The sequence below is a fragment of the Nycticebus coucang genome, chromosome 8, assembly GCF_027406575.1.
Source record: "Nycticebus coucang isolate mNycCou1 chromosome 8, mNycCou1.pri, whole genome shotgun sequence".
NCBI classification, from domain to species: domain Eukaryota; kingdom Metazoa; phylum Chordata; class Mammalia; order Primates; family Lorisidae; genus Nycticebus; species Nycticebus coucang.
Window position 1 is genome coordinate 87178436 of NC_069787.1, and position 25851 is coordinate 87204286.

General features: G+C 44.8%; 1 protein-coding gene and 1 pseudogene across 11 annotated transcripts in view; one reads left to right on the forward strand and one right to left on the reverse strand.

The window, feature by feature from the left end:
* The window catches only part of TRAK1 (trafficking kinesin protein 1), a 195329-nt gene that overhangs the window by 91855 nt on the left and 77623 nt on the right, over positions 1-25851 (forward strand). For all 10 annotated transcript variants that reach the window (XM_053598666.1, XM_053598665.1, XM_053598671.1 and 7 more), the window contains one exon: positions 12242-12436. Coding sequence is in view for 5 of the 10 variants with exons in the window: in XM_053598658.1 (XP_053454633.1) it covers positions 12242-12436 (195 nt within the window). In the remaining 5 variants the exon portion in view is untranslated. The remainder of the gene's footprint in view (positions 1-12241; positions 12437-25851) is intronic.
* LOC128591225 (pre-mRNA-processing-splicing factor 8-like) lies at positions 4987-7627 on the reverse strand (annotated as a pseudogene). Its single transcript, XR_008381550.1, has one exon. The product of XR_008381550.1 is annotated as a pre-mRNA-processing-splicing factor 8-like (transcript).

Here is a 25851-nt window from a genome sequence, read left to right on the forward strand (position 1 = left end):
AAACTGCATGATCCCATGAAGGAGAGGAATTTTCTAGAAGATTGTCTCTCAGACACCAATTACACAGTATAACGTGTCTGGAACTAATGTGCCCTATATATGAATCCTTTGTGCCCTTTAATCCTTATAATTTTAAGAAAATGGAATTATTTCCAAGTCTGTACAGAGTGGTTTACAAGTGGCTAAGTGGGTGAGGAGTCTTGTCTTATGGAGCCTTTAAACATTCCTGGGGCTTTGCAGTTACTGCCAGAGGTAATGAATGGGTCACAAGCATAGGTTACTGCCTCCTGCCAAAATTTCCTCAAGTACAGACCCGGGGTCATGCTCCTTGCTGGCTTATGGCCAAGTGGAAACTTGGTGGGGAAGAGTACAGAATGGGATGGGGAGGTAAAAAAGGATAGGAAGGAAAAAAGCAGAAAAAGATGGGCCTCTGTAGTGAACATATTTGATTTCTTGTTCTTTGATCGTTACCTTTAATATAGTCCAGAAGGCTCTTTCTCCCAAGATCCAGAATGAGGCACCAGGATGGGAGATCCCAGCGTGCAAACTGGAGGCATGCACATTTAATTTGCCCCTCAGCTGGTGTCTAGCATTTAGAAATCATGGAATCTCATAGGAAAATACAGATCCCTGGACACCCTGAAGGCGTCAGCATATTGAGGACTAGGGGACCACCACCTCAGTGGGGTAGGGAAGTGCTGTGAGTGGGGGCTGCCCTTGGACACAGCCCTTGGAATGTGTAAACCCTGTTCTAGCTGCTCGGAGAAGGTTGGGGGAGAAGAGAGCTTTTCTGCAGCCTCAGACCTTTGTTCTACAGATGGAAAAACTGAGTCTCAGAGGGCAAACCCAGGCTGCAGTCCCTTTCCCCACACTATTGAGACCGTGCTCCTGGCTGGCACCCAGTGCCTCTTGCCGCCTTCCAGCAGGTGGCAGTCTCTTCCCTGGCAGTCCTCTTTTCCCCTTTCTTCTGTGCCCTCTGTTGCTCTCTGTCAGGGTGCTTTTCTTCTTTGTCTCTCCCTTCTTTTATTCTTTTCTTCTCCCCTTGCTGTTTTCCAGATCTCCTGCAGGCTGGGAGAGTATTTAGGGCTACTTTCCTTCTAACGGCTCTTTTGCATACTCTGCCCCCTTGCAACTGGGCAGGTCTCAGCTCTCTTGGGCCCAGATTCCTCCAGCTAGTGTACAGGCAAGAGGCCCAGAAACGCCTTTGGAGTTACTCTACTCTCCTTGGGGGTGGCAGAGGTGGCCACCACTCAGAGCATCTCACAGCTCTGCCCAGGAGGAAGGCCCCTGATCCTAGATATGCAGACTTCTTTGAGAGGCCAGGGCCTGGTTCTGTATTTTTACATATGATTCTCTGAGTTTTAAATCTTGGTCACTAATTTAGAGCTGTTGCCTCCGCTGTGAAATGTAAGCATTGTCTCAGGCACCTAGCAGGTTTTGTGAAGTTGGCGTGTCACCTGAGCATTGGCACAAATCCTTAGACAGGGAAACCTCCTGTGCCCTCTTTGGAGAGTGAAGCTGTAGCCTAGGCCAGGTGAGGACATAGCTGCTGCTACAGCCCCAGACCTGCCAGGTGCTGAGCAGGCTCCAGCACCCTCTCCCAACTCTCAGGCAGCCTTAAGTGAAACCCTTATCTCTGGTGTGTGGGAGCCTCACTCCAAACTTTTGCCTTGGAGAAAACTGAGGAAGGATTGTAGTTCTGAGGAGGTAAAGAGCCCCATATGTTCTGCTCCCTAAGCGATGCCACAAAAATGGTGGCGTTGGATCAGCATTTGCTGAGTGATTGAGGGGACATTCATTTCCTGATGGGACTTTCCTCCATGCTGGATAAAGACCTGGAGTAATACCCAGGAGGTGTGACAAGGCCTGGACACTAGGTGGCTCCACCTCTTTCAGGCTGAAGGCTGGGCAGTTAGGGGGTTGACAGACTAGACCTGTGCCCAATGCTGCTTCCTCCTCCTCTGTTGCATTATTCATCCAGTGCTTACTGATTTCCAGCCTGGACTATATTAAAGGTTTCCCAGCAAGGTGCTGAGGGCTGGGTTGATGCAAAGGTGAGTAATTCAAAGCCCTTTGTCCTGAGGGGCTCACGGTCAGTGGGGGAAGAAACATGGAGAAAACACTTCTCACATATATTGAAATCATTTATGTACTCAGAGCTGAGGAAGCCAAAGCAGAGAGGTCCAGGGGGGCTTTGCGATACAAAGTGACATTTGAGTGACATTTTAAGATGCATTTTGCTGTGTGGTGAAAGGCATTCTAGGAAGCTAAAATAGCAAGTGTGAAAAATGAGATTTGTGGAAAAACATGTCTGGGTAATGGTGAGAAGTTGTGGCTTTATGAAGAAAAGTTGGAGAAAATAGCAGGGGCTGAGCTTGAGAAGAAACACTGTTCAGATATTGATTTAACTGCTTTAACAGAGACTGAAATATTAAGTAATCATGGCCTCACTGCGGGAGACATTTTTTTTTTCCGCTCTTCAAAGTCTAAATGGAGCCTCTCTCCACCAGGTTCTCCTGGGCAGCCAGGGCTTCTCTGGCCATCTCCTGGCTTTGCCTGTGTGATTGAAGATGGCTCCAGCACTAGCCCAACTCTGCAGCTGGACAGGTGGAAAGGGCACAACTTGGAAGTTCTATTTTCATCCTGTTCACCAGGCACGTGGATGTGCCTTACTGTAGGGGAAGCTAGAAACTAGTTTTTAGTTGGGTGGCCATGGGCCTATCCACATCATGGGGGTTACGTTACCAAAAGGAAGAAGCAGAGATTGGATGCGAAGAAACAGTCATTATCCTCTGCTGCTAGGAAGGTGCAGGCTGGATAATGAATCGCTTTATAGCGAGCTGGGAGGTTTTTAAAAGAGAGCAATACTATTAAAAAGCACCTTTCTACCTGGCATAGTGACTCACCCATAATCCTAGCACTCTGGGAGCCAAGGTGGGAGAATCACTTGATCTCAAGAGTTTGAGACCAGCCTGAGCAAGAACAAGACCCCATCTTTACAAAAAATAAAAGAATTAACTGGGTATTGTGGTGAGTGCCTGTAGTCCCAGCTACTCAGGAGGTTGAGGTTATAATGAGCTATGATAATGCTACAGCACTCTAGCCAGGACAGTGGAGCGAGACTCTGTCTTAAAAAAAAAAAAAAAGAAGGAAGGGAAAGAAAGGAAAGAAAGAAAAGAAAAGTAACAAGGCTTATACTTTGGAAATAGGAGTACTTTGTTTTTCATAAAGTGTAGCAACCTGCTGGGTGGCCATTCCAACAGGTTGGGAAGCAGAGTCCAGGCAGAAGCCAGGCATACGTGCCTCAAAGAAGAGATAAAAGGGAACAGGATTTTATATGGAGTGGGATGGTCCAATCCACAAGGTCAACAAACTATAGGAGGCGTCGTGAGTATTTATGAAGGGAAATCATTGTGCATGTTGGGCTTTATCTCTCTCATCCTGACATGGCTAGATTCAGTTGTAAGGTGTTTCTGGGATTCCCTTGGCCAAGAGGGGTCCATTCATTTAGCAATGGGTTTAGGATTTTATTTTTAGTTCCCACTAGCAACCAGGAGAGCTGTTATAGTAAGTGGGGAAGGAGGAGATGCTGAAGGGCGAGTCTTTCTCATTGTCCTGCTGAGACTGGTCTTTTGATGATTGAAGCCTGGAGGTCAGTAGGGGTTCTGGACTGTTGTTACTGCAAATCTGCTAGCAGCCGTGAACCTGTTAAGGCTTGGGTTCAATCAGGAATTTGATGCCCTCATTTTGAAACTTATCTGATAACACATTTTTATAGCTTGTTACTGATGTGAATTGGAACTGTGGAGAACCTTTCCTCCAGGGTGGCCAGCAGTGTCCATTCATACCAGGAACTTGAGTAAGCTTCAAGGTGGAGGGGCAGTGCTGTCCTACTCAGGCCACTGACCCTCCATGGTTCTACAGATAAGCTACTTCAATTCTTGGCTCTGTTTCCTGGGCTTTAAAAGGGAAAAGTCATTTCTATAATTCCCGAATTTGTCAATGTATTTGATTGAGCATCCCTCCTACATGTGGGAAGTCTTCTACCTATTTAGAATGGAAACTTACCTGATGATGATATCCTGGGAACTCCCTAGCTTTTCACATGTGCCCTCCTGGGAGATGGGCAGCAGGTGGCAGAGAGAAGAGCATACCTTTCATTCAGACAAGCTGAGGCCGCTCTTATGGGATCTGCCACTTAGTTATCAGGAAGACCTTGACCAGAAAGATAGTCCACAGCCCCTGTGCATCTCAGTTTCCACATCTCCAAGACCGACCAAGTAATATCTGTGTCCCAGATTGCTGCAAGGGACAGAGAATGCTCTGAAGACATCTGGCTAGGAGTTGGGCACTCTGACAGCACCTATGGGGAATTATTGAAGCCTCCATATTAGACATACCTGTCCTCAGGCCTTGGATACGTCTTGTCCATGAGGCAAATGTGGTGTCTGCTTCCACATAGGGTCTCTGGGGCCTCTGGCTCTGGGGCCAAGGTCAAGGAGAGCTCTATGGGCTGTCTGCATAATCCATTTCTGTGCCCTAATTCCATGGACCCTTCCAAGCATCTGAAAACTTGTTTATATGGCTACCCACAGCATAGATAAAAATCAAATACACACAGTTTTTTAAAAAGGCATTTTGGCACAGCCTAACCTTTTGATACTTTATCTCACTGGTCATTGTGTGCTTTAGGCACAAGGACCCACACTGTAAATAGGTTGACCTTCAGGCCTGGAAATGTGGAAGGACAGGTTAAGTCTCAGCTTTTGAGAGTGGAAAGCAAGTGATGTGTTATTCTTAGAAGGGATTTTTCTTTCCTGGAGTCTGTTGCCTTCCCCACCACCAAATAGCACTGACACCAGAAGATTCCAACATGCCGTGTGGGTGTGTCATGTGGGAATGTGTCGGTCCCCTGCCTGTTCTTCTCAGACAGTCTGGGACTGCCTTTTGTGGAGTTGCTATGGAATGATGGTTTGATCAGACCCACGTGGAGCCAAGAGTGCTACCAATTGGGCGTCAGCCTTCTTTGGGCCCATGTCCACTCAGCCGCCTGGTGGCATTTTATAGCTGTGAGGCCTTTCGCAGAGACAAGCTTTATGTGAACTTACTCTTCCCTTGATGATGAGAAGAGGAAATATTTGCTTATTATAGACCCATCTTGAACCCTGTGGATGGTGCTTTGTTATAGTGGGAAAGAAGAAATAGAGAAATCTTCTGTCTTAAGTTGGGCTGTAGCTCTATCTTAGGGGAAGACATAACTTCTGTTCCCGGCAGACCTTTGCAAAGTGACAGAACTAGTGTGGTCTAGGAGGTGAGGGAACAACTAGGCATATACGTCTTCATGGTCTGCAGAGCAGACCTCACCCTCCTGCAGGAGGGCAAAGCTGAGGAAGTGGGAGAGTCTGTGCACCTCGTGGTAGAACTCTTTGAGGTTTGCCAGCTGTAGCTCATACTTCATGTTAGGATCATGCTGGACACCCATAAAGTTGTAGTTCCATGAGGACTGGGCAGGGACCATAAAGAAGGCAAGGAAACGGTCTGACAGCAACATCTGGACCCTTTCATAGTGTGAGGGTAGGTAGCCCTTAGGGTTGTTGCCCTTGTGGGTGTTCTGTCAGCTCCATTCTTAGCCACTAGGGGTCAGCTTGTAGGCTGTCAGTGTGCAGGAGCCTGGTGTGAAGCTGCAGCTGATGATAATGGTCTTCTCGCCATCCCAAGATGAGTTGTCAACCATGATTTTGGCGTGACTGGTGACATCCTGGGGTCACATCCTGGTGGGGGGACTCATTGGGCTGAGTGTGGATCCAACCTAAGGGCTCCATCTCCTTGAGGTACTCATGTTGGGGCAGCTGGCCAGGCAGGTGCACAGTCTGATGAGTGCCCCACTGTGGGACCATCATAATGCAGCAGATCTCCTTCACCTGGGGGTTATCCGGTGGGCTCACCCCATATAGTTATCCTGCAGTTTGGGCCCAAAGGTCATATGCAGATGAACTTCCTAAGCACATTCTTGGGAAGGATATAAGTGTAACCAGTCTCCTTGATGTCATCAGATGAAACATAGATGTGATTGGTCCTCAAGTGCAGATTGGCAGCAGAGATGGCCCTGACCCTCCATTCAGTCTTTGAAGAGAAAGTCTGAGTCTTGTAGTTGATGGTGGTGGAGGTGATGATCTCATCACCATGCTTGTTGACAGTGCGAGTCTGTTCCTTGATCTGCTTCTCAATCTCAGCTGTGATGGTGCTGAGATTCCCCATACCCAGGATGATGTCTCGAATTTCTTATTGTGTCAGTGATGCCACATTCACATTGTTTTTCTTGCCATAGTCGGCCAAGATGAGATCCTTGAGCTGCACCTCCACCTTGATCCACTCCTCATCAGTCAGAGTGGGCCAGATGTGATGTGGTTCTGCGATAGTAGTCTTATCTGGCTTCAGGATCACCTTTGCTTGGTCATTCTTTGTAAAAAATCAAGATGAGACAGGAGAAAGCTGTGTAAGATGAAATAGTTTTGAGCCGGTCATCATAGAGGTCGAAGAGAACCATCTGGGGCTCAGTGGCTTTAAGGATTAAATCCCCAAACTTTTCCACCTTCAGACAAGCCTGGAAGGGGAGCTGAAGCTCTGATCCTTTGATTACAATATTGGGGAAGTGCAGCAAGTGCACCTCCAATGGATCCAGCATGCCCTTCCTGGTAAGAATGACCTGTTTGGGCTGCTCCTCTACAGGCAGGGATCGGATCAGGGCAGCCACCTCCTCAGCTGTCTTCCACTTAGCCAACTGTCCCAAAAGCTTTTGTCCAGCCCACACAGATGTGTGGATTATCTTGAGGAACAGCTGCCCTGTCCGTGAGTTGAAGATGAAGATGGCCCCACAGATGGGCTTGGTTGTCAGGTTTCCTTCAAAGGTCTTGTGGATAGTCACTCTTTAGACATTAGTGTCATCCACAAACCAGATAATCTGGTTAGAGAAGAGCTCACCATAGTTCTGAGAGGAGAGATAAAGCTCAGTGGGCTCTGATGAGTAAAGCTGCAGCCCCTTGTGGATCCATTCACGTAACACATACCAGGCAGGGTTTGCCTTCATGATCTTGGCCATGGCCTGCTGTATAAGAGGCTTGCTGCCTGGGAACCAGTTTCTGTAGGCACTGTGCAAGTTATAGGCCAGGTCAATGGCTATGAGTACACCTGTGGGTGAGGGATAGATACTGGTATTGTCTGTAGTGTAGTCCAGGAACTTGGCCCGGGAGTAATGCTCAATGTCATGGGAATCATATTCTCCCCAGCGCAACTGGATGTCAGTCCAATACTTCTGAGTGGTAGTGCTGTCCATCACATCCTTGGAGTTGGCCAGCAACGAGGGGTAGGAGACATTCCATGTATAGGAGGCAAAGAGCAGTATATGCACAGGAAGAGTTCATCTTATAGAATTTTCGGGGATGGATTGTTTCCTTTGTACTGTCTCAATTTCCAGTGCATCCAGTTCCTGGTCAAACACCTGGCACAAGTCCATAACGATACTCTCAGCAGCAGCAGCAACAGTGGCAGCCCTTCCCACAGCTGTGGGCTTCCTCTCGGGGGCTGAGGGGGTGCCTGTGAGCTCTCAGCCACTTCCCTCCCAGCCTGGTGAGCTCCAACTTGGTGGGGGAGAGTGCAGGAAAGTCCCTTGGTACAGTCTCCTCTTCCCCTACTTTTCTCACCGACTCCTTACTACTTCACCCACCAACCAAGGAGCCTCCGAACTAAAGGAGGAAGAAATGTTTCCTTAGGGGAATTCACTAGGTTTTAACGATTTGTTTCCTTTGCTCCTCTTTTCTTCCTATCAGACCTGACCCTACACACACCTAATCCCCTCGGTTGTGTTGAAGTCCCCTGGACAATGGCAGGGGTGGCAGAGGACAGGAGTAACCACTGCCCTTACCCCTTCTCCTCTCTGTAACCCCAGCCCTGTCCTCCTAGGGATTTGTGAACCTTTCCCTCCATGGTCCCCTTATCATCTTTCAGGCTTTCCCCCCCACTGTCTGCTGCCCCTCCCTGGGGAGTTGGTGCTTTCTTTTTCTTTCTTTTTTTTTTCAGGGGGAGGGAGGAGAGGAAGGAGGGGAATCAAAGACTGTCCTAGAGAGGGAAGGAGGTGAGGTGAGATTTGAGACTGACAGAAGCAGGGGAGGCAGAAGCTGTACCTTCATTAAGGTGGGGTTGTTTGGGGTCAAGCCCTAAACATCCTGCTTGAGAATTGGTGCGGGGGTGGGGGTGGGGAAGTCAAGGGGAGCAAAGGAAGGAGGCAGAACAAGAGATGGAATCTTAGGGGGCCAGGGGAATGAAAGGATCCAGGGACCAGGGGTGCTTCCCAGGGTTGGGGGGAATGCAGCCACAGTGTCTCCCCCTTCCCTCTTCCACCCCAGCTCCAGCCCTGGTCTTGTCTTTTCATCCCTCTTCCCCACGGCAGAAGCTCTGGCCCTGGCCATGTCATCCTGTTCCTGTGTCCCCTGCATATTCCCCACCCTCCTCCCCCTCCTTTTGTGCGGACCCCATTACAATAAATTTTAAATGAAACCTGGAAAAGAAAAAGTCTGGTCTGGTTTTTGGCTAGCTGAAATACCAAGTGTGCTTGCTGTGACATTTCCCATTTTAGACAGAAGCCTCAGCATTTGGATGTAGTCACCCCTGCAGGACTGAACTGTTTCCCTCCAGCTCCAAGTAAAATTCTGAATTCCCTCACTTTCTAATTATTAACTCTTTCCTTAGCTCTTTGAAAGTCTATGCTGGCTTCCTGAATGGAAGGGTTGTATGCCCATGTTCTATGCAATGTGAAGCTTTGCATATTGAATTGAGTAAGGAAGGGTGGGGTGGGGTGATGGGAAGCTGTGGGATGGGTGGGTACTGACATGTGTTTTTAGTGGGTTCCTGCCTGAAGGGTGATGATTCACAGCTGTACACTCTCTTCCTGTGAGTGCATATTTTTCCCCCTGCTATGTGGCCTTTTTATTAAACACAAAGGAGACAGGGATTTGGTGACTCTCTGGCATGGCTGTTCTTCTAGGCACAGCTGTCTCACGTACTACCTGGGCATGACCAGGCCCTGCAGGTACTGCCTTGCTGCTTTCTTGGCTGAAGATGGGAGCGCAGGCAAGGGACTGGTCCTCCCGGCTGTTCCTGCCTTGGTTCTCCACGGAATCCCTGCCCTAGGCCTTTGCTGCTCTGCCTGACAGCTGCCTCCTGGGCAACACCCAGGGGCTGTTCCCACCCTTTGCACTCATTTGCTGCATATGTGTGTGTTTGCATGCACGCAGGGCTGGCTCTTTCTCTATAAATTGGATCCTACCAGGGATACCTCATCATTTCAATCCATCCTCAGCACCTCCTCATTTTCCCATGCTGTCATGTGGTTTTATTTATCAAGAGTGTTTTTTTTTCTCCCTTGTCCTTTCTGACACTTTGGAGAGAGACAGAGACTGCAGTATGTGCTCAGCCCTTCCAACCTTTGTTTCCTACGTCAAGGCAAGAACACCTTACAACTTTTTGTTTTAATTTTCTGATTTTCTTTTCTTTTCCAGATTAATATGCAGGTACAAACAATTAGGCTACATTGTTTGCATTTGTTAGGTAAAGTCCAAGTTGTAGTTGAGCCCTTCACCCAGGAGGTGTTCTGTGTACCCTTACACACCACATGAGGTGGTGTGATTGTATTTGTTCCAGTTTTGTTTTTTTACTTCAAAATAAGGTATGTGCAGTGTGCATAGGAATTTGTTCATAGTTTGTTTTTTTTTAAACTATAGTCCGGCCCTCCAACTGTCTGAGGGACAGTGAATTGGCCCCCTGTTTAAAAAGTTTGAGGACACCTGCCTTACACTGTGCTCATTAGATGAGAGCTAACCAGGTCCCCTCCACCTCCCCTCTCCTCCACTTGAATTTAATTGTGTTTTTCTTTTGTGTAGGCATGTAGGAGTTTATTTACTGGTTTCATATTAGCATTGAGGACATTTGATACTTGCTTTTCCATTCTTGTGATACTTTATGAAGGAGAGTGTTCTTCAACTACATCCAGGTTAATACAAAAGATGTTAAGTCTCCCATCTTTTTTATGGCTACATAGTATTCCACGGTATACATACATATACCACAGTTTGTTAATCAATTCATGCGTTGATGGGTAAACATATGAAAAAATGCTTATCATTACTCATTATCAGAGAAATGCCAATCAAAAGTACCTTGAAATATCATCTAACTCTACTGAGAATAGTCCACATCACTAAGTCCCAAAGCTGCAAATGCTGGTGTGGCTGTAGAGATAAGGGAACACTTTTACACTGTTAGTGGGATTGCAAAGTAGTATAGCCTCTTTGGAAAGAAGTATGGAGAGTCCTAAATGAGCTGAAAGTAGACCTTCCATTTGATCCCACAATCCCATGTAATAGGATGTTGAGAGTAGCTTTCTTCTGATCTACCCAGAAGAAAAAAATCATTTTACCATAAGGACATTGCACTAGAATGATTATTGCAGCTTAATTAACAATTGCTAAGATGTGGAATCAAACAGTGTAACAACTTTGTTGAGATTTGAGCTCACTAGTATTCTTATCTTTTGATTGGTTTTTCTTTGTTGAAGACTCATTCCCTCAACAAAAGAGTGGTTTAACCATCCACTCTTATCCAGCTGTGTGCATCACAGGTGCTTGGTTTATTTAGGGGTTGACGAGACCACCACTGCTCCCATGAGCTCTTTCGCATCACAGGTCCCAAATGCTTTATGCAGAATGTGCTGATACACTAGATGAAGTAAGAATTGGTTGATGAAATGATTTTCACTCACCCATTAGCATTTTGTTGTTGTTGCAGCTTTTGACCAGGGCTGGGTTTGAACCCACCGCCTCCAGTATATGGGCCCGGCGCCCTGCTCCTTTGAGCCACAGGCACCGCCCACCCAATAACATTTATTTAATTCATTTTCTATATTTCTCCTTTGGTAAGTAAGCACTGGGGTGAAGAAGCAGGATAAGATCAGTCCCTTCCTGGTTATGTTTGCCATGTTGTCTTGCTTATGATTAAATTAAAAGGCCTATATGAATGCGATTGGCTCACCACCATGGGTATTATGGTGCACCCTGAGCCAGAGGCTGTGTGGTAGAGGTGGTGGATCGAGCACAACTATGTGGGGAAATTTGCCATCTCACAGCAAGATGAGTTGGATACTATAATACCCAAAAGAAAAAACTTAATAAAAATGTACTAATAGAAATTCTGACAAAATGCTATATGAATATAGAAAGGGGAAGAGAGATTAATTCTTCTTAGATTCTTCCACCTATCAGGGAAAAGGTAGTAATCACTCTATGCCTTGAAATATGGGCATCTACTGGTGTAATTGCCGGAACCCCGTGAGAATGTGAGTGTTACACAGGCAAGTATGTGACTGTTGTGTTCATTATTATGTCTCCTATGCCTATGTATGGATGGACAGAAGGAAGTGTGGGTAAATGAACAGATAGAGGAACCAATTAAATGAAGGTGAAATTCTAGGTAGGGGGATAGCCTGAATCTTAAGAGTGGCAGGAAAAGGTTTAGGGGTGTTGGTGAAATTATAACTGGTTTGGCTTACATGAAGAGTGCTTGAGAGAGAATGGTTAGAAAAAATTGGAAGAAAGAACTCAGATGATGAAGGCTCGGGAATTTTGGCCTTTCTTCCAAATAGTGGACACTAAACAGTAGAAACTATCTTGGGTAGGTGTTGGTAGTACACACACATGAATCTAAGTTTTCTTTAGAAACAGAGACTCACTCTGTTGCCCGGACTAGAGTGCAGAGGTGTGATCATCGCTCACGGTAGCCTTGACCCCTGGGGCTCCAGTGGTCCTCCTGTCCCAGCCTCCGAAGTAGCTAGGACTACAGTTACTCACCACCATGCCTGGCTCACTTTTATTTTATTTTTTGTAGAGACAGGGTCTCTCTGTGTTGCCCAGATTTGTCTGAAGCTCCTAGCCTCCAGGAATCCTCTCACCTCAGCCTCCCAAAGTGCTGGAATTATGGGCACGAGCCACTGCACCTGGCCTTCGTAATTCTAAGTTTAATAGTAGAATTTAAATTGGAAAAAAAGAAAAAAGACTCCAGATATGGTCTTTTCTTGCTTTTCCATGCTGTAGATAAGTTGCTGAAGACTCCTGCTTCAGGCCCTGGCTTAGTTAATTTTCAGCCCCTAGGCCGTAACTAGTTCCGGGTGCTCATTTATTGGTCTTTTCTCCAGATGTGTGCAATAGCACCGACCTTCCGGAAGTCGAGATCATTAGCCTGCTGGAGGAGCAGCTGCCCCATTATAAGTTAAGAGCCGATACCATCTACGGTTATGACCACGACGACTGGCTCCATACACCTCTCATTTCTCCAGATGCCAACATCGACCTCACAACCGAGCAAATTGAAGAGACGCTGAAATACTTCCGTAAGTAGTTGCCCTTTCGTGTTGTGAGATTGGTATGATGACCAGCCCCTCTCAACATGGCCTCTAATGAGATTGCATACTGGTTAGCATGTACTTTGGCCTGCCTTCTCTGGAAAGGTCATCAAAGAAATGTGACTACAAGCGTTAGCCATACAATAGGTCTTGATTTTAAATGTTCTGAATAGGTATTTTAGAATAGGAGGACCAAATATGATTTTCATTTGAATCAACTTTTTTTTAACTGTATAGAAGAATTTGAAAATGCTCTCATTTTCCCTTTGTGTGAAAAGTACCATGTTAGTCCTCCATAAATGCATTAATGTACACAGTTATGATTTAATAAAAAAAAAAGAAATGTTTATTAGGAAGGAGTGTGTCTGTGTTTAAAACCGAAGGTATTGAGAACTGGGCACCCCCTTTATATGACACAGCAAGACATGTACCAAGCTGACAACTCTTTTGTGAAAGGTCACTGTGCTGGTTATTTGAGAAAGCCAAAATATCACGGTAGCACAGAGCTGCTGATGCCAATGGGCTGCAGAGCATACCTGGCAGGGTGAACAGTACACTAGGTGGGTGTAGGTAGGTGTTTTTCAGTGTGGGCCTGATGAGGAGGTTCTGAAACTTGATATTGCAGACTTGGAGGGAAAAAAATGATAATTGAAAAGATTAGTACTTGATGTTTCTGAAATTTATTCAAGGGGTGATTATTTATTTATTTAAGGCAAGTTTGAAACAAAGTTTATTGAGGAAGAGAAAGGTAGGCTTGCTTACAGAGTAAGAAAGCTTGCAAAGCAGGATACATTTGCCATAAACAGCAAACAGGCCTCCATTGCCAGGGCAAGTAAGCAAAGAAGCCCAAAAGGTGCCTTTTTAAAAGCAACTTCATTCTTTAGAACTTCATGGCAGCCTAGCATTTACATATCCATGTATCATTTTGTCACCTTTAAAAACAAAAGTAAAGTAATCCTACTTCTATGTGAAAATAAATTTAGTTCAAAACCAGTTTATAATCCATTTCTAAAAGTTTTCTGTAATTATTTTCACCTAGTACAGACTGCTCTCTCCAATTTTCTATAATTTGTGAAATCATTTATAATAAACAAGTTGGAACTACAAGTATCTCCTTTAGAGTGCATCTGGGGCTGTTTTCAGAATCTCTGTATTAGGTATTAATAAGAAAAGACAGCCTGAGCTAGAGCAAGACCCCATCTCTACCAAAAATAGAAAAATTAGCTGGGTGTGGTGTTGCACACCTATAGTCACAGCTACTTGAGAGGCCGAGGCAGGAGGATCGCTTGAGCCCAGGAGTTTGAGGTTGTAGTGAGCTGTGATGACATCACTGCACTCTAAAGAATTTTGTTTCAATTGACTTATGTTTTATGCCTGATGCAAACCCTACAATTTCTTTGTAAAAGCTGCAGATGATCAGTTTCAATAGGAAACTGACCCACCAGAGTAGACATGAAGCATGTTAGACTTGCACTCACATTAAGTTGGAGCTTTAGAACATCTAGTGTGGGGCGGTGCCTGTGGCTCAGTGGGTAGGGCGCCGGCCCCATATACTGAGGGTGACGGGTTCAAACCCAGCCTTGGCCAAACTGCAACAACAACAAAAAATAGCCAGGCATTGTGGCAGGCGCCTATACTCCCGGCTACTGGGGCAGCTGAGGCAAGATAATCGCCTAAGCCCAGGAGTTGGAGGTTGCTGTGAGCTGTGTGAAGCCACGGCACTCTACCGAGGGGGATAAAGTGAGACTCTGTCTCTAGAAGAAAAAAAAAAGAACATCTAGTGTGTCTTGTAGCATATAAGAAACGCTTTGCAAGTCCCTTTTACTTACTCATGGCATCTGTACTACTGAGGAATGTGGTATGATGTGGAAAACTAAATCTGGAGTAACTTTTCCTGGGCAGTTTTGTATTGTTTTCCTTCAGACTGTAGAGAAAGTGTGCAATAGAATTCACAACAGAACAGCAGAATTCATAACAGAATTATTTTTTGGAAAATGTCTCTGTTGATACTTACTCTTCCTTAGAAGACCCTCCTGTGAGTCTGTGGCCCTCTCAGAAAAATTTCTTTCTTTTCTTTTCTTTTTTTTTTGGGGGGGGGAGACAGAGTCTTATTATGTCTTCCTTAGTAGAGTGCCTTGCTGTCATAGCTCACAGCAACCTCCAACTCCTGGGCTCAAGTGATCTTCCTGCCTCAGCCTCCTGAGTAGCTAGGACTACAGGCACCTGCCACAATGCCTGGCTAGTTTTTAGAAACGGGGTCTCACTTTTGCTCAGGCTAAACTTAAACTCCTAAACTCAAGCAATCCACCTGCCTCGGCCTCCCAGAGTGCTAGGATCATAGGCATGAGCCACTGTGCCTGGCCCTCCAGAGACATTTCTGTCATAGCAGGCTCGTGGGTCCCTCTATAGATACTCAGTAATCACTGACATTCACAGTGTAATTGGAACACTATCCGTGGTCAACACCACACAATTTTCAGAGAACTCTCACACAAATTGCCTCATTTCATCCCTGCAAAATATCTACAGTTGGGCAGGGTTAGTTTTATTAGAGAGGAAATGGGAGCATGGAAGGCTCAGCATTTATTTCATAACATAACCACAGTTTCAGTAGACTTAAACAGAAATTGTGTCTCTTTTTTTGGTTTGTTTGCTTTAAGTTATATATTTAAGAAAAAAAATCTTGGTGGCAGCAGATACTACTATTAATAATAAAACTGAAATAATAAAGATAAACATCAAGCTGAGATTGTCAAGTCCTTACAACATGGTTACACCCAAGCCTTATCTTAATTCTGCATTTTTTTTCTTGTGGTTTCTGTACTTAGAGCAAAGTGGCTATTTGCTAAGTAACGATTAATTGAAAGATCAGGCATTAACTCTTAAACATAGAACCCTGTAGAATAGGGTTCTCACATTGAGGTCCTGGGACCCCCAAATGGCCTGTAGAGAGAATTTAGTTCTGAGAACTTGTAAAGGGGAAAAAAATTATATCTTTAATTTCATGAACTTCTAAGGAAATGCAGCATTTCCTTTCGTCACGAATGCAAACAACAGATCACAGTGGTATAGCAGGACCTGTGACTTCCTCACCAGTGGAGATCATAGATGTTTGCACGTCATGTTACCGTGGAAGCAGATACTTTCCATCATTGCCTTTACCCATCATTGCTTTGAAATCACATTTGTTACTAGAGTTGCTGATAGATTTTGTCATTTAATGCATTAATGAAAAACACTTGATGTATCATAGAATTATTTTTGTTGTTCATATCCCAGACTCTTTTTCAAGTTTTAGATACATCTGTTTCCCTGTGGAGTCCTTTGTGTGTTATTTTACAACTTTGAGTCTTGCTTGCCTTGCTAGATTGGCAGAGGGGTCGCTGGAAGGCACAGGTTAGGAGTCTTGCTCTGTTCCTGGTATCGTTTTTTGGGTTTGTTTGTTTACACATGTGTAACCCAGGAGATGCCATGACTTACAGCACACTGACTCACTGTTGTGTTACGTCAGTTGTGAGATGTGTGAGAAGACAACATAACCCCTTGTTTCATTCTAGAGTTACTTTCCGCATCAGTTAGGGCATGGTTTCTCTGATGTGGGTGGGAGCGGGGAGGAGTTCCCTGGGGGCTCTGATATGCTGCCCTAGGGAAGAAGCCCTGGACAAGAGGGCCAGCTGCACGTTGCTGTACAGATCAGAGCAGATATGGCCTGGCCATCGGGAAGTGAGATAAAATTCAGCTCCCTCTCCTACGGGTCATACCCCTGGGTGGAGAAACACTTTAAATCTAGCCCTTACCTGTTGAGAAGAGGTGAGGGAGCTCTGGGGCATCCACCTTTACCAGGTGGTAGAATAACTTTCTCAGAAAAGTATCAGCACTTCTTCAGTCAAGTGGGTTTTTAAGTCTAAGAAACAGAAAATGAAAATGACCCACAAAGCAAATGTACCCACGTGTATAGAATATTTGGGATTTGATGGTTAAACAGGAAGAAAAAATCATCAGCATTTCGTGCTTGCTGTGTGTCAGGCACAGTTGTCAGTGCTTTGCGTGTATCTCATTCAGTGCTCTTGCCAGCCTCTTGCTGGCTCTCTCTCTTCCACAGATGAGGACACTTAGGCTCAGGGAAGTCAGGAAGCTTCTCCAAAGTCACAAAGCTAGCAAGTGGAGGTGCCAAGATTCAAACCAGGGTTTTGTGGTCTTTTTTAACCTCTTTCTCTCTCTCTCTGAATAAGTAAAATAAATTCTATTTTAAAAATAAACCTCATCTGGTGAAACTCACACACAAAAGGGCCCCACCACAAAAACCAACTTTCAGAATCTGTCAGTAGCTATTTAAGAATGTCTAACATATTCAAAATTTATTTTTTCATGGCTCATGGTCCACATCCCAGGTGACACTTAACCTGATGTGGCTTAATGTGAAGATGATGTTTCCTTCTTCCCTGCAACTTTCATCTCCATCCTGTGGCCTACAGGTCATGTTTTCTGATCCCAGATGGAGGTGACTGCGTTCTGTAAATGTCTGTAATCACATAATATTCAGGAGACACCAGACATGAAGGTTGCTACATTGATGTTTGAGTAAACTGTCACTCCTTCGGTTCTTCCTTCTAGGAGCCTCCCTATGTAAATTTTTGGTTAAGAAGCATAGGTTGAGGAAAGAATTCTCTCTGGCTCACTTGCATATGATCTATTGAGCACTCCACTGCTGACTTTACCTGGGACAGTTTTTTCCTAAGGAGAAGAGAAGTTTATAAAGCAATTAAGAGTTTCAATATATTGTCTTACTATTTGCTTTAAGTAATTTTAATGAATCAGCCAACAATATTTACTGAGTGACTGGTAAGCACCTGTATTCCTTTGAGAACTTGACTTGTTTAAACTCCAGCCAAGGTTTTCTGACTAGGGAGATAAAAACTCTCCTGTATTATTTTTTTCCATTACCTACCCCAAAGACTTTGCACTGGGTTGGACCAATGTGGGGAGCTCTTGAGGTCTTTGGTGGCATCCTACCCTGAGTTGCTTCCTTTGCTCGTGTGGGAGAAGGGAACGGAACCTGCATATTAAACCAGCTCCTCTGACTATTTTAATTTTTTAAAATGTAAATGTAGATAAAAAGTTAAAGATCATTAGTCTAGTTCAGCCATAATTGTGAACATGGACCCATGAGATGACTTCTGAGCTTATACAGCTGGCAGGGGTGGGGCCAGGACTCATGTGCCCAGCAGTGGAACCCGCGTGTGTTACATCCCTATCTCTGCCTTTATTCACTTACTCGTGTCCCCATAGTCGCAGGTGTAATGGGCGTTTGTAAGTCGGTTACAGGTATGGGAGAGGAACCCAACGCATTGCAGTTTACTCAGACAGAGTAAACTGTCGTCTCGTCCCAGCAGAGTGGGAATCTGCCCAGAATAGGGCTCAAGGACCCAGAGCGTCTGGGGTGGGAGTTTAACTGGACCCCCCCATCCTCCAGCACTGCATCTTGAGGGTTTCTGCTTCCCCTCATCCTGCTTGACCTTGAGGAGGGCTGGCACAGTGGCTGCTCCCTTCTGGACGTCCTCCTGGCTTGGCTTCCAGGGCCTCACTTGCTCCTAGATTTCCCACCTGACTCTCTGGGCAGCCTTTCCAGTCTGTTTCACCAGTTCTTTTACCTCTTCCTCTGAGCTTCCAAGTCAGTGGCTCTTATCTGCAGATACTAAAATCTGTAGATACTAAAGTCTCTTATATACAACGGTATTTTCATATAACCTATACACGCCCTTCCATATACTTCATATTGTACCTAGATTACATGTAATAGCTAATACAGTGTAAATGCTACGTAAATAGTTGTTATACTGTATTTTAAAATTATATTTATTTTTTATTGTTGTATTGTTATTTTTTTTCCTGGATATTTTTGGTCTGTGCTTGGTAGATTCTGCAAATGTGGAAGGGGTGGATGCAGAGGACTGGCTGTGTAACCTTTCCAGGCCCCACCCTTAGAATAGCCCTTTGGATCTTCAGGCAACTGTGATGAGCTGCTCTACATGTCGGAGTGCCCAGCCTGTTTCTCTGTATCCTCTCTTTCCAAGGGTGGAATTGCAGCCAAATTTATGCCCGCCCCAACCTTCCTTTCCTCTCCAGTCCTCTCCCCTGCAGCTGCATCTACCTGGTCATTGGCTGAGCACATTTGCGGCCCAAAGGGCCTTTTCCTCCCTCCATACACAGTTGTCTTAATAACTGCACAGGGTCTACCTGGTTTCCACATCCTCCTGGCATCTGCAGGTCCTGTTAATTCTTCCTTGGGGCGTGTCCCAGACTCCTTCTTTGGCCTCGCTGTTGCCACCCTCCCAGAAGCTACTGCCGTCTCCTCCCAGGACGGCTCTGAGTGCTCTCTGGCCTCCACTCCTACCTCTCTGTGGTCGGCTTTCTACTTAGCAGCCTGGCTGGTCTGTTGTGACATCCAACTGGTTACGCTGCTTGTTTGCCTCTTACTGCGTTTTGGATAAAATGCAGGATCTTCAAAGACCCTGTGACCTGGCTCAAGGTTCTCACCAACCCAGCAGCTTCAGACTTGCGGTCACACAAATCCCAGCCATGTATCCCTTGGCTCGGGCTGCTCCCACACCCCTCCCTTCTCTCTTCTGTCCTTTGTTTCTAGATGCAAGAGTGTTCTTCTTAAAGCCCTTCCTGGGTCGTCCCTTCTGTGCCCCCTCCCCCCACCACACACACTCCTTTACTTTTTTCCTGCCGTTCTAGCTCCTGTCACTCTTTGTAATTATTGGCCTACATAGTGATAAATAATAATAATCATCATAATAACAGTTTGCATCTAGTGAGTGCTATTGTTTGCCAGGCTTGTGCCAAGTGCTTTACCTTCATGAGTGCCCCAGGACCTAGACACTAGATTTGAAGTAAATAATCTTTTTTTTTGTTTAAATGACTTTTTTCAAATATATGACAGTTTCACCTAAATCTAATTGGCCATCTAATCCTCCATGTGCCTGAAGATTTTAAACTTAGTTTTCATAGAAACAGTGTTTTCCTTTGGTACCCCTTCATGAAATACTAAATGCAATTATGAAATGACATGAATAAGCATGACGGAGATAAATAGGCTTGAGGACACACAACTGACCACTAGTAGAGAAAGAACTCAATGCACAGAAGCCCAAATACCCAGGCACACGAGACTGTGGTCCACTGGCCAGCAGTGTCACTGGGCTGTGGGCTTTTGGGGGCCGTGGCAAATGCAGGCTCCTCAGGGAAGCAGAAAAGCCCCTCTGCCATTGCTGTTGCTGTTTTGTGCCACGTAGTATTTGTAACAAACCCACGCCCTTACCCACTATGTTACGCTCATTTTACCAACCATCTTCTTGCTGGATAGCAGGTGCCTTGGAGGTAGAGATCGAGTTACTTTTGTTCCTTCTTCTGTGCAGACGGGGGAGCCTGGCACCTGGCCCAACTGTTGGCTGAACAAAGGAAGGTGCTACTTACTACCTCCTTGGTGGCTCCAGGTACTCCTGGTTGACTTCTAACCCAAATGAGGAGCCTCCTCATGAGAAATCCTCTTCCAAGCTCTCTTGTTGGAGGGGTACTGGGGTGATGAATGAACGTGAAAGTCTTATTCTGAGTATTTCTTTTTAGAGGTTGTATTTTCAGTGTGCATTTGTGCGTGATTAAATCACGTGTGGCAACATCCTCATCTTCTTCATCCTCTGCTTAGTCATCTTTAGCTTTTTGGTTTTGGCTAAGTCCCTTGCTCTCCTTGGTGTATGTAAATGTGGACATTTGTCAGTCTTCCGTCTGGGCTTCTCCTCCCTCCCACACCTTTGTTGCTGTAGCCGTTGCCTCTCTGCAGGTGGTGTCTCCAGTTCTCTCTCCCTCCTGGGTGTCTTGCCGAATCTCACATAAACCAAACACCTGCTGTCCTCCTCACTGCTCTCCTTCCACCTGCCTAGCTTTCACAGAGGCCCCTGTGTGGACACCCAGCAGGTGTCTTCTCAAAGGTGTCTTCCCCTGCACTCCTAGCCCTGGCTCTGAAACCTGCGATTGCTGTCACCACGAGGAAGTCACAGATCTTCTCTGGGCCTCAGTTTCCTTCTGGTGAGTTTAAGGAAAAGTCTGTGACTTTGTTGGTGATGGCATGGCCTTGAGAAGTAGGGTCCCTTTCAGGTGAGGAAGCAGGGAAGTAGGCACACTTGTCACTTTGTCACTATTTTAGAGAGTCATGGCTCCTATCCCATTTCTCAGCTTTTGGTGCCTGGCCTTGAAATGAATGCAAATGGTCTTTAAAAGAGGTAGGTTTTAAAAATAACATTTCTTTCTGGTGACAAAAGTGTGCTGATTTTAGGTGATTTGGAAAATAAAAACAAAAAGATGACTGACTTAAGTTCACTTTTTCATTCACTTTTTGTGAGATTTTTCTAGTAGTTTTTTTCTGCAACAGATGCGCTACATATTTAGGAACATAATGCTTTTAAAAATAATATTATATGCTAACTATTTCCCCTGGCATTAAAATTCTTGAGAAACACAGTTTTCACCAACACTTTCTAGTGTATCATTTACATTTGGCCATTCATCTATTGTTAGTAATCTATGCTATTTCAGCTTCTTCCCCAAATTTATCTGCCCAGTTTGTGATTTCCTTAAGGTGTATCTCTAGACTGGGCGTGAAGGTACGACTGTTTTTAAGCCTTTTGATTTGCATTGTTTACTAACTCTTAAGTTAAATGATTCTTCAAATTGATGCAATACGAATGGCTTATTCTTGGTTAGTTTATATCGAGTTGTGAAGTTAGAAGGAAAACTGGATAAATGAAAGCGAGGGAGCAAATGGGGCATCATTCTGTGAGGTGGTGAGGTTTAGTAAACTTCCTGGTAGCTTCCTGCCCTGAAGATGTTCATGGAGATTTGGATATTGCTGGGCGCCTCACTCTTTGAATTAGGAATTCTCCTTTTCAAGTTTTATCTCTAATTTCTTCTAGATGGTTTCTAGATGATGGTGGTTAATGATGAGGGAAAGTGACATGCAGCAAGTGTTTCTTACGTTTAGGTGCTTTTAGTTCTTCTAGGAACCCTCAGAGGTGAAAACTGTTCTTATCTCCATTTTAAAAATGAGGAGGTCGGCATTGTCTGCTCAAGGTCACACAAATAGGGTGAGAAGCAGGGGCTCAGCCCAGCTGGACCAAGCTCATTCTCATCCACAATATGGATCTCCAGGGGCAGTTCGTACCTTTTCTTTCTTATTATCTTCTAGTTTGAAAAGGTCTTATGTGTTCTTATGGCATTTAAAATGGACAGGATTTAACCTCCCCTGAATTCCAACTTGTGATCATCTCAGCTTCAAGCGAATCCTTCTACTTCCCAACATCAGGCCGGGTAATACTTACAAGCAATTTGCTTAAAAATGCTAAATTTGGGCTTTAACAAGTTTAAACACATCCTAAAGATTTTCTTAGAAGACACCCAAGGAAAGGAGGGGGCACTTACTTTTTCTTAGTTTGTTCAGGTTGTTACTAGTGAATGTCTGGAAACACCTATAACTCCAGTACTCTGGAAGGCCAAGGTAGGAGGACCACTTGAGGCCAGGAGTTCGAGACCAGCCTAGGCAACATGGACTACATCTTGGGGGTGGAGGTGGGAGAGAGAAAGAAAGAAAAAAAAATAGCCAGGCATATGGTAGAGAGCACCTGATTAGTCCCAGCTATTTGGGATGCTAAGACAGGAGGATCATTTGAGCCCAGGCATTCAAGGTTACAGTGAACCATGGTTGTGACACTGCACTCCAGCCTGGGCAACAGAGCAAGACCCTGTCTCTAGAGTAAAATAAAGTTTATGTGAGTGTGCAAATTGTTTCAGGTAATACATGTGTTATTTTTAATTAAAAGTGTTATCAAGGGATCAACTTCCCAAACTTTTTACCTGTGGCAGTGACACATACTGTCTGTAGAAGTTTGACTGGAGTTGAGAGATACAGCTGGTCTCTGTCGAGTAGGTGATGTCTCTTTGAGGTTTGGGTGACTTTTGTTTATAATAAAGGCTTTCTTCTTCTGACTGGTTCTTAGGAGATGAAAGTGTTTGGAGACCCACCAGTCCTGTGTTGGTCAAGGAGGGCCTTGTCTCCGTTATCTACTAACTGTGTGACCTTGGGAAAATCACTTACACCTGCTTTGGGACTTGGTTTTACTATCTCGAAATTAAGCAGCATTAAACATTCTGTGATTTTCTGAAATCGTCTTTGAGAATTTTTTACTCTCTTGTCAAAAGTATTCCATGACAAAATTAAAAAAACATTTTTTTTTTGTTTTATGGAAGTTTTTAATTTGAGTTTTTCTGTATTATACCTGTATAATAGAAACTAAGACAGTTGAGATTTTTAATTTTTGTTTTTTAAGAAGTGTAGTGTTTTCTTTTTTGAATGAAAGTGCTATTAAATTGCTTTTAAGTTAGAATTGTAGGGAGATCTTAAAGGATTCGCAAACTGAACACAACTGAAATATTCACCCAACTCTCTAAGCATGTTTTAAATTACCTAGAACTTTCCTTGTTAAGATTATATATGTGCAAGGTTTAAATTCTAAAAGACTGCAAATTCTTGAAAATAATTTTCATATTCATGGAGTAAATTTATGGGACAGAGCTCATGTCTGCTTGAATGGGCCAACATCTTCAACCCAGGGCATTGTGTTAAATAAGTACTTAATAAGTGCCTCTTAAATAAGAGAAAATGAAAATACACGTGGTTTTAAATTAAAAGAAAATAAATTTTTCCCCTTCCTTATCTTTTTTGCAAAAACAAAACAAAATTTAAAACCCATATGGGATAACGAGATCATTTTGTTTGTTGCCACCTTCCAAAGATTGACTTCATCCTAATTAAAATCCTAAGTGAAACAAAAATAGACATCACAATATGCGCGAAGGCTGTGCAGAGCAAATGAGTAAAATACCAGACAGTGCTGATCCTCTGAAAGGGGGAGGGGTCAGTATTTTATGAAGTGGGGCCCTAACAGTATGTGTATGTTTGGGCAAGAGGTGTTTGGTGGAACAAAGTGGAGTCTGTTCTCACCCAGAATGGTTGGGGAGGGGGTGGGCAGGGTTGTATGAAGGAAGGAAAGATAAATTATAGGGATATAGTGGAGGTTGGAAGGGGAATCTAATTGCCGGGGAAAACTTTTTATTATCATTTGCTAACAAATAATAACAAAATGTATACATTATAATGTATTGATAAATAGTTGCCACACCTATAATCCCAACACTTTGGGAGGCCAGGAGTTCCAGAGCAGCCTGGGCAATTTAGCAAGACCCTGTCTCTACAAAAAATAAAAATAAAAATAAATTAGCTGGCTATAGTGGTGCAAATCTTCTCTCTTCTCTTGCTCATGCCTCACCCAAACAGACTTCCATGGACCATTCTTCACCATTTTTGGCTGACACAGATATCTGCAGAGTCAAAGGTGGAAGCTCAGAAACACTGGCTGCAAACACTGTCACTTCTTACATGTTAGCCTTGTAAGGTCATAAGGCCTTCAGCCAGGTGCTGGGGGGTATTGAGGATGCCTGTCTTGGGGAGGGGATCATGCCAAGTGCCTGACAGCACCGGGAGCCTTGGCAGTGTCTCGTGGGCAGTACAGTCAGTTACTCATACTGGTGGGCAGAACTACTCTCAGGGTCCCTCAGCTTACTTTGTCACCTGCCACCTGCCAGCTTTCATTCTTTCTTACCAAACCAGATTCCAACGTTATCTTTTTTTTTTTTTCCCTTTTTAAGAAGAAAAATGGTTGGCAAGCAATCCTGTGCAGATTGACCATTTTCCTTTTCATGTTAATTCAGCGTGTCTAAGACAAAGCTGGAATGGACTCAGGTGGGAAATTGACATGACAGCTCAGCTCACACCCCATCCGCTCTTTCATGGTGATGGGCTCAGGGTACGGTGGTTCAGCTGAGTTTTGGCTGGAGTGCAACAGGGACCATTTGAGCTTCTGGTTTATTTGTGTTTTGAAGCCTGCATCTGCTACATGACCTTCTGGTCATAGGAGTGAGATTTCCCATACAGCCTTCCCAGGCTGACAGGAGGCAAACTCAGAACTGTGTGGGCTGAGTACTGATCCCAGCATATCTGGGCTCTTTTTTTTCTCTCTGTCCTTCTTAGAAATAGGGTTGATTTTAATAAGAGTCGCATTGAGGCCAGGATGAACTTTGGGCTCCGCAGTCCTCTGCCCAGTGCCGTCTTCCTGCCTTTGGATGTGTTCTGTAAGAGTGAGGCTTTGTCCCACCTTCCCCTGGAGGTGGGGTGGGTACCAGCTTCTCTGATGCCTGAAAGGAGGAGGAGATGCTTTGGGGAGGGGGTAGCTGACAGCAAGCTGTTCATTAGCAGCCTGCCTTCTGCTGTGGGTGCTTAGTGACTGGCAGTGGCAGCTTTAAAAAAAAATAAAGATCAGAGAGAGAAGTCTGTGAAAGCATCCTGTTCAGTTAATTTTCTGAAGCAAATGGAGGGAAGGCCTGTTTGCGAGGTGTATTTCACATAAGCCCCAGGGTCTGCTCAAGAATGGAAGGTTAGGAAGCCCCTTTTGGGTGTTGCACTACCCTGTCTCAGGCTTCCCGGGCTGCAGGTAGAGGCCAGCAGGGAGGAAAGTGCTGGAGACTGGGAGCACATCCTGGCATGAAGCTGCTGAGCGGTTCCGCTTGCTGGCAGCAATGAAGAGCTCAGAGGGTGCTTGGCAGGACTGACCTTGTTCAGCACCACAGGGCCTGTGCTGAGCACCTGTGGCGCCCAGAGAAAGGTGGCACAAGATAAGATTTGTGAGATTGGAGGCACCTTGGGGCAAACTCATAACTGTATCATTGGGGTACTTTAGTCCTCCATTGTTAGTGTTCATGTCTTTTTTTTGAGACAGAGTCTCACTCTGTCACTGTGGGTAGAGTGCGGTAGTGTCATAGCTCACAGCAAACTCAAACTCCTGGCTTTGAGCAATCCTCTTACTTTAGCCTCTGGAGTAGCTGGGACTACAGGCAACCAACCCCAATGCCCAGCTACTTTTTCTTTTTTTAATAGAGATGGGGTCTCACTCTTGCCCAGGCTGGTCTTGAACTCCTGAGCTCAAGCAATCCACCTGCCTCAGCCTCCCAGAGTGCTGGGATTACAGGTATTAGCCACCACACCCGGCCAGTGTTCATGTATCTTTTCAATGTATTAAATTAAATAAATTTAAATATTCATATACTCATATAACTAATAGACTGTTAGAAATTTTATTCTTTTAAACATTTACACTTGATTACATTGTTTTTTTTTTTTTGTAGAGACAGAGTCTCACTTTATGGCCCTTTGTAGAGTGCCGTGGCATCACACAGCTCACAGCAACCTCCAACTCCTGGGCTTAAGCAATTCTCTTGCCTCAGCTTCCCGAGTA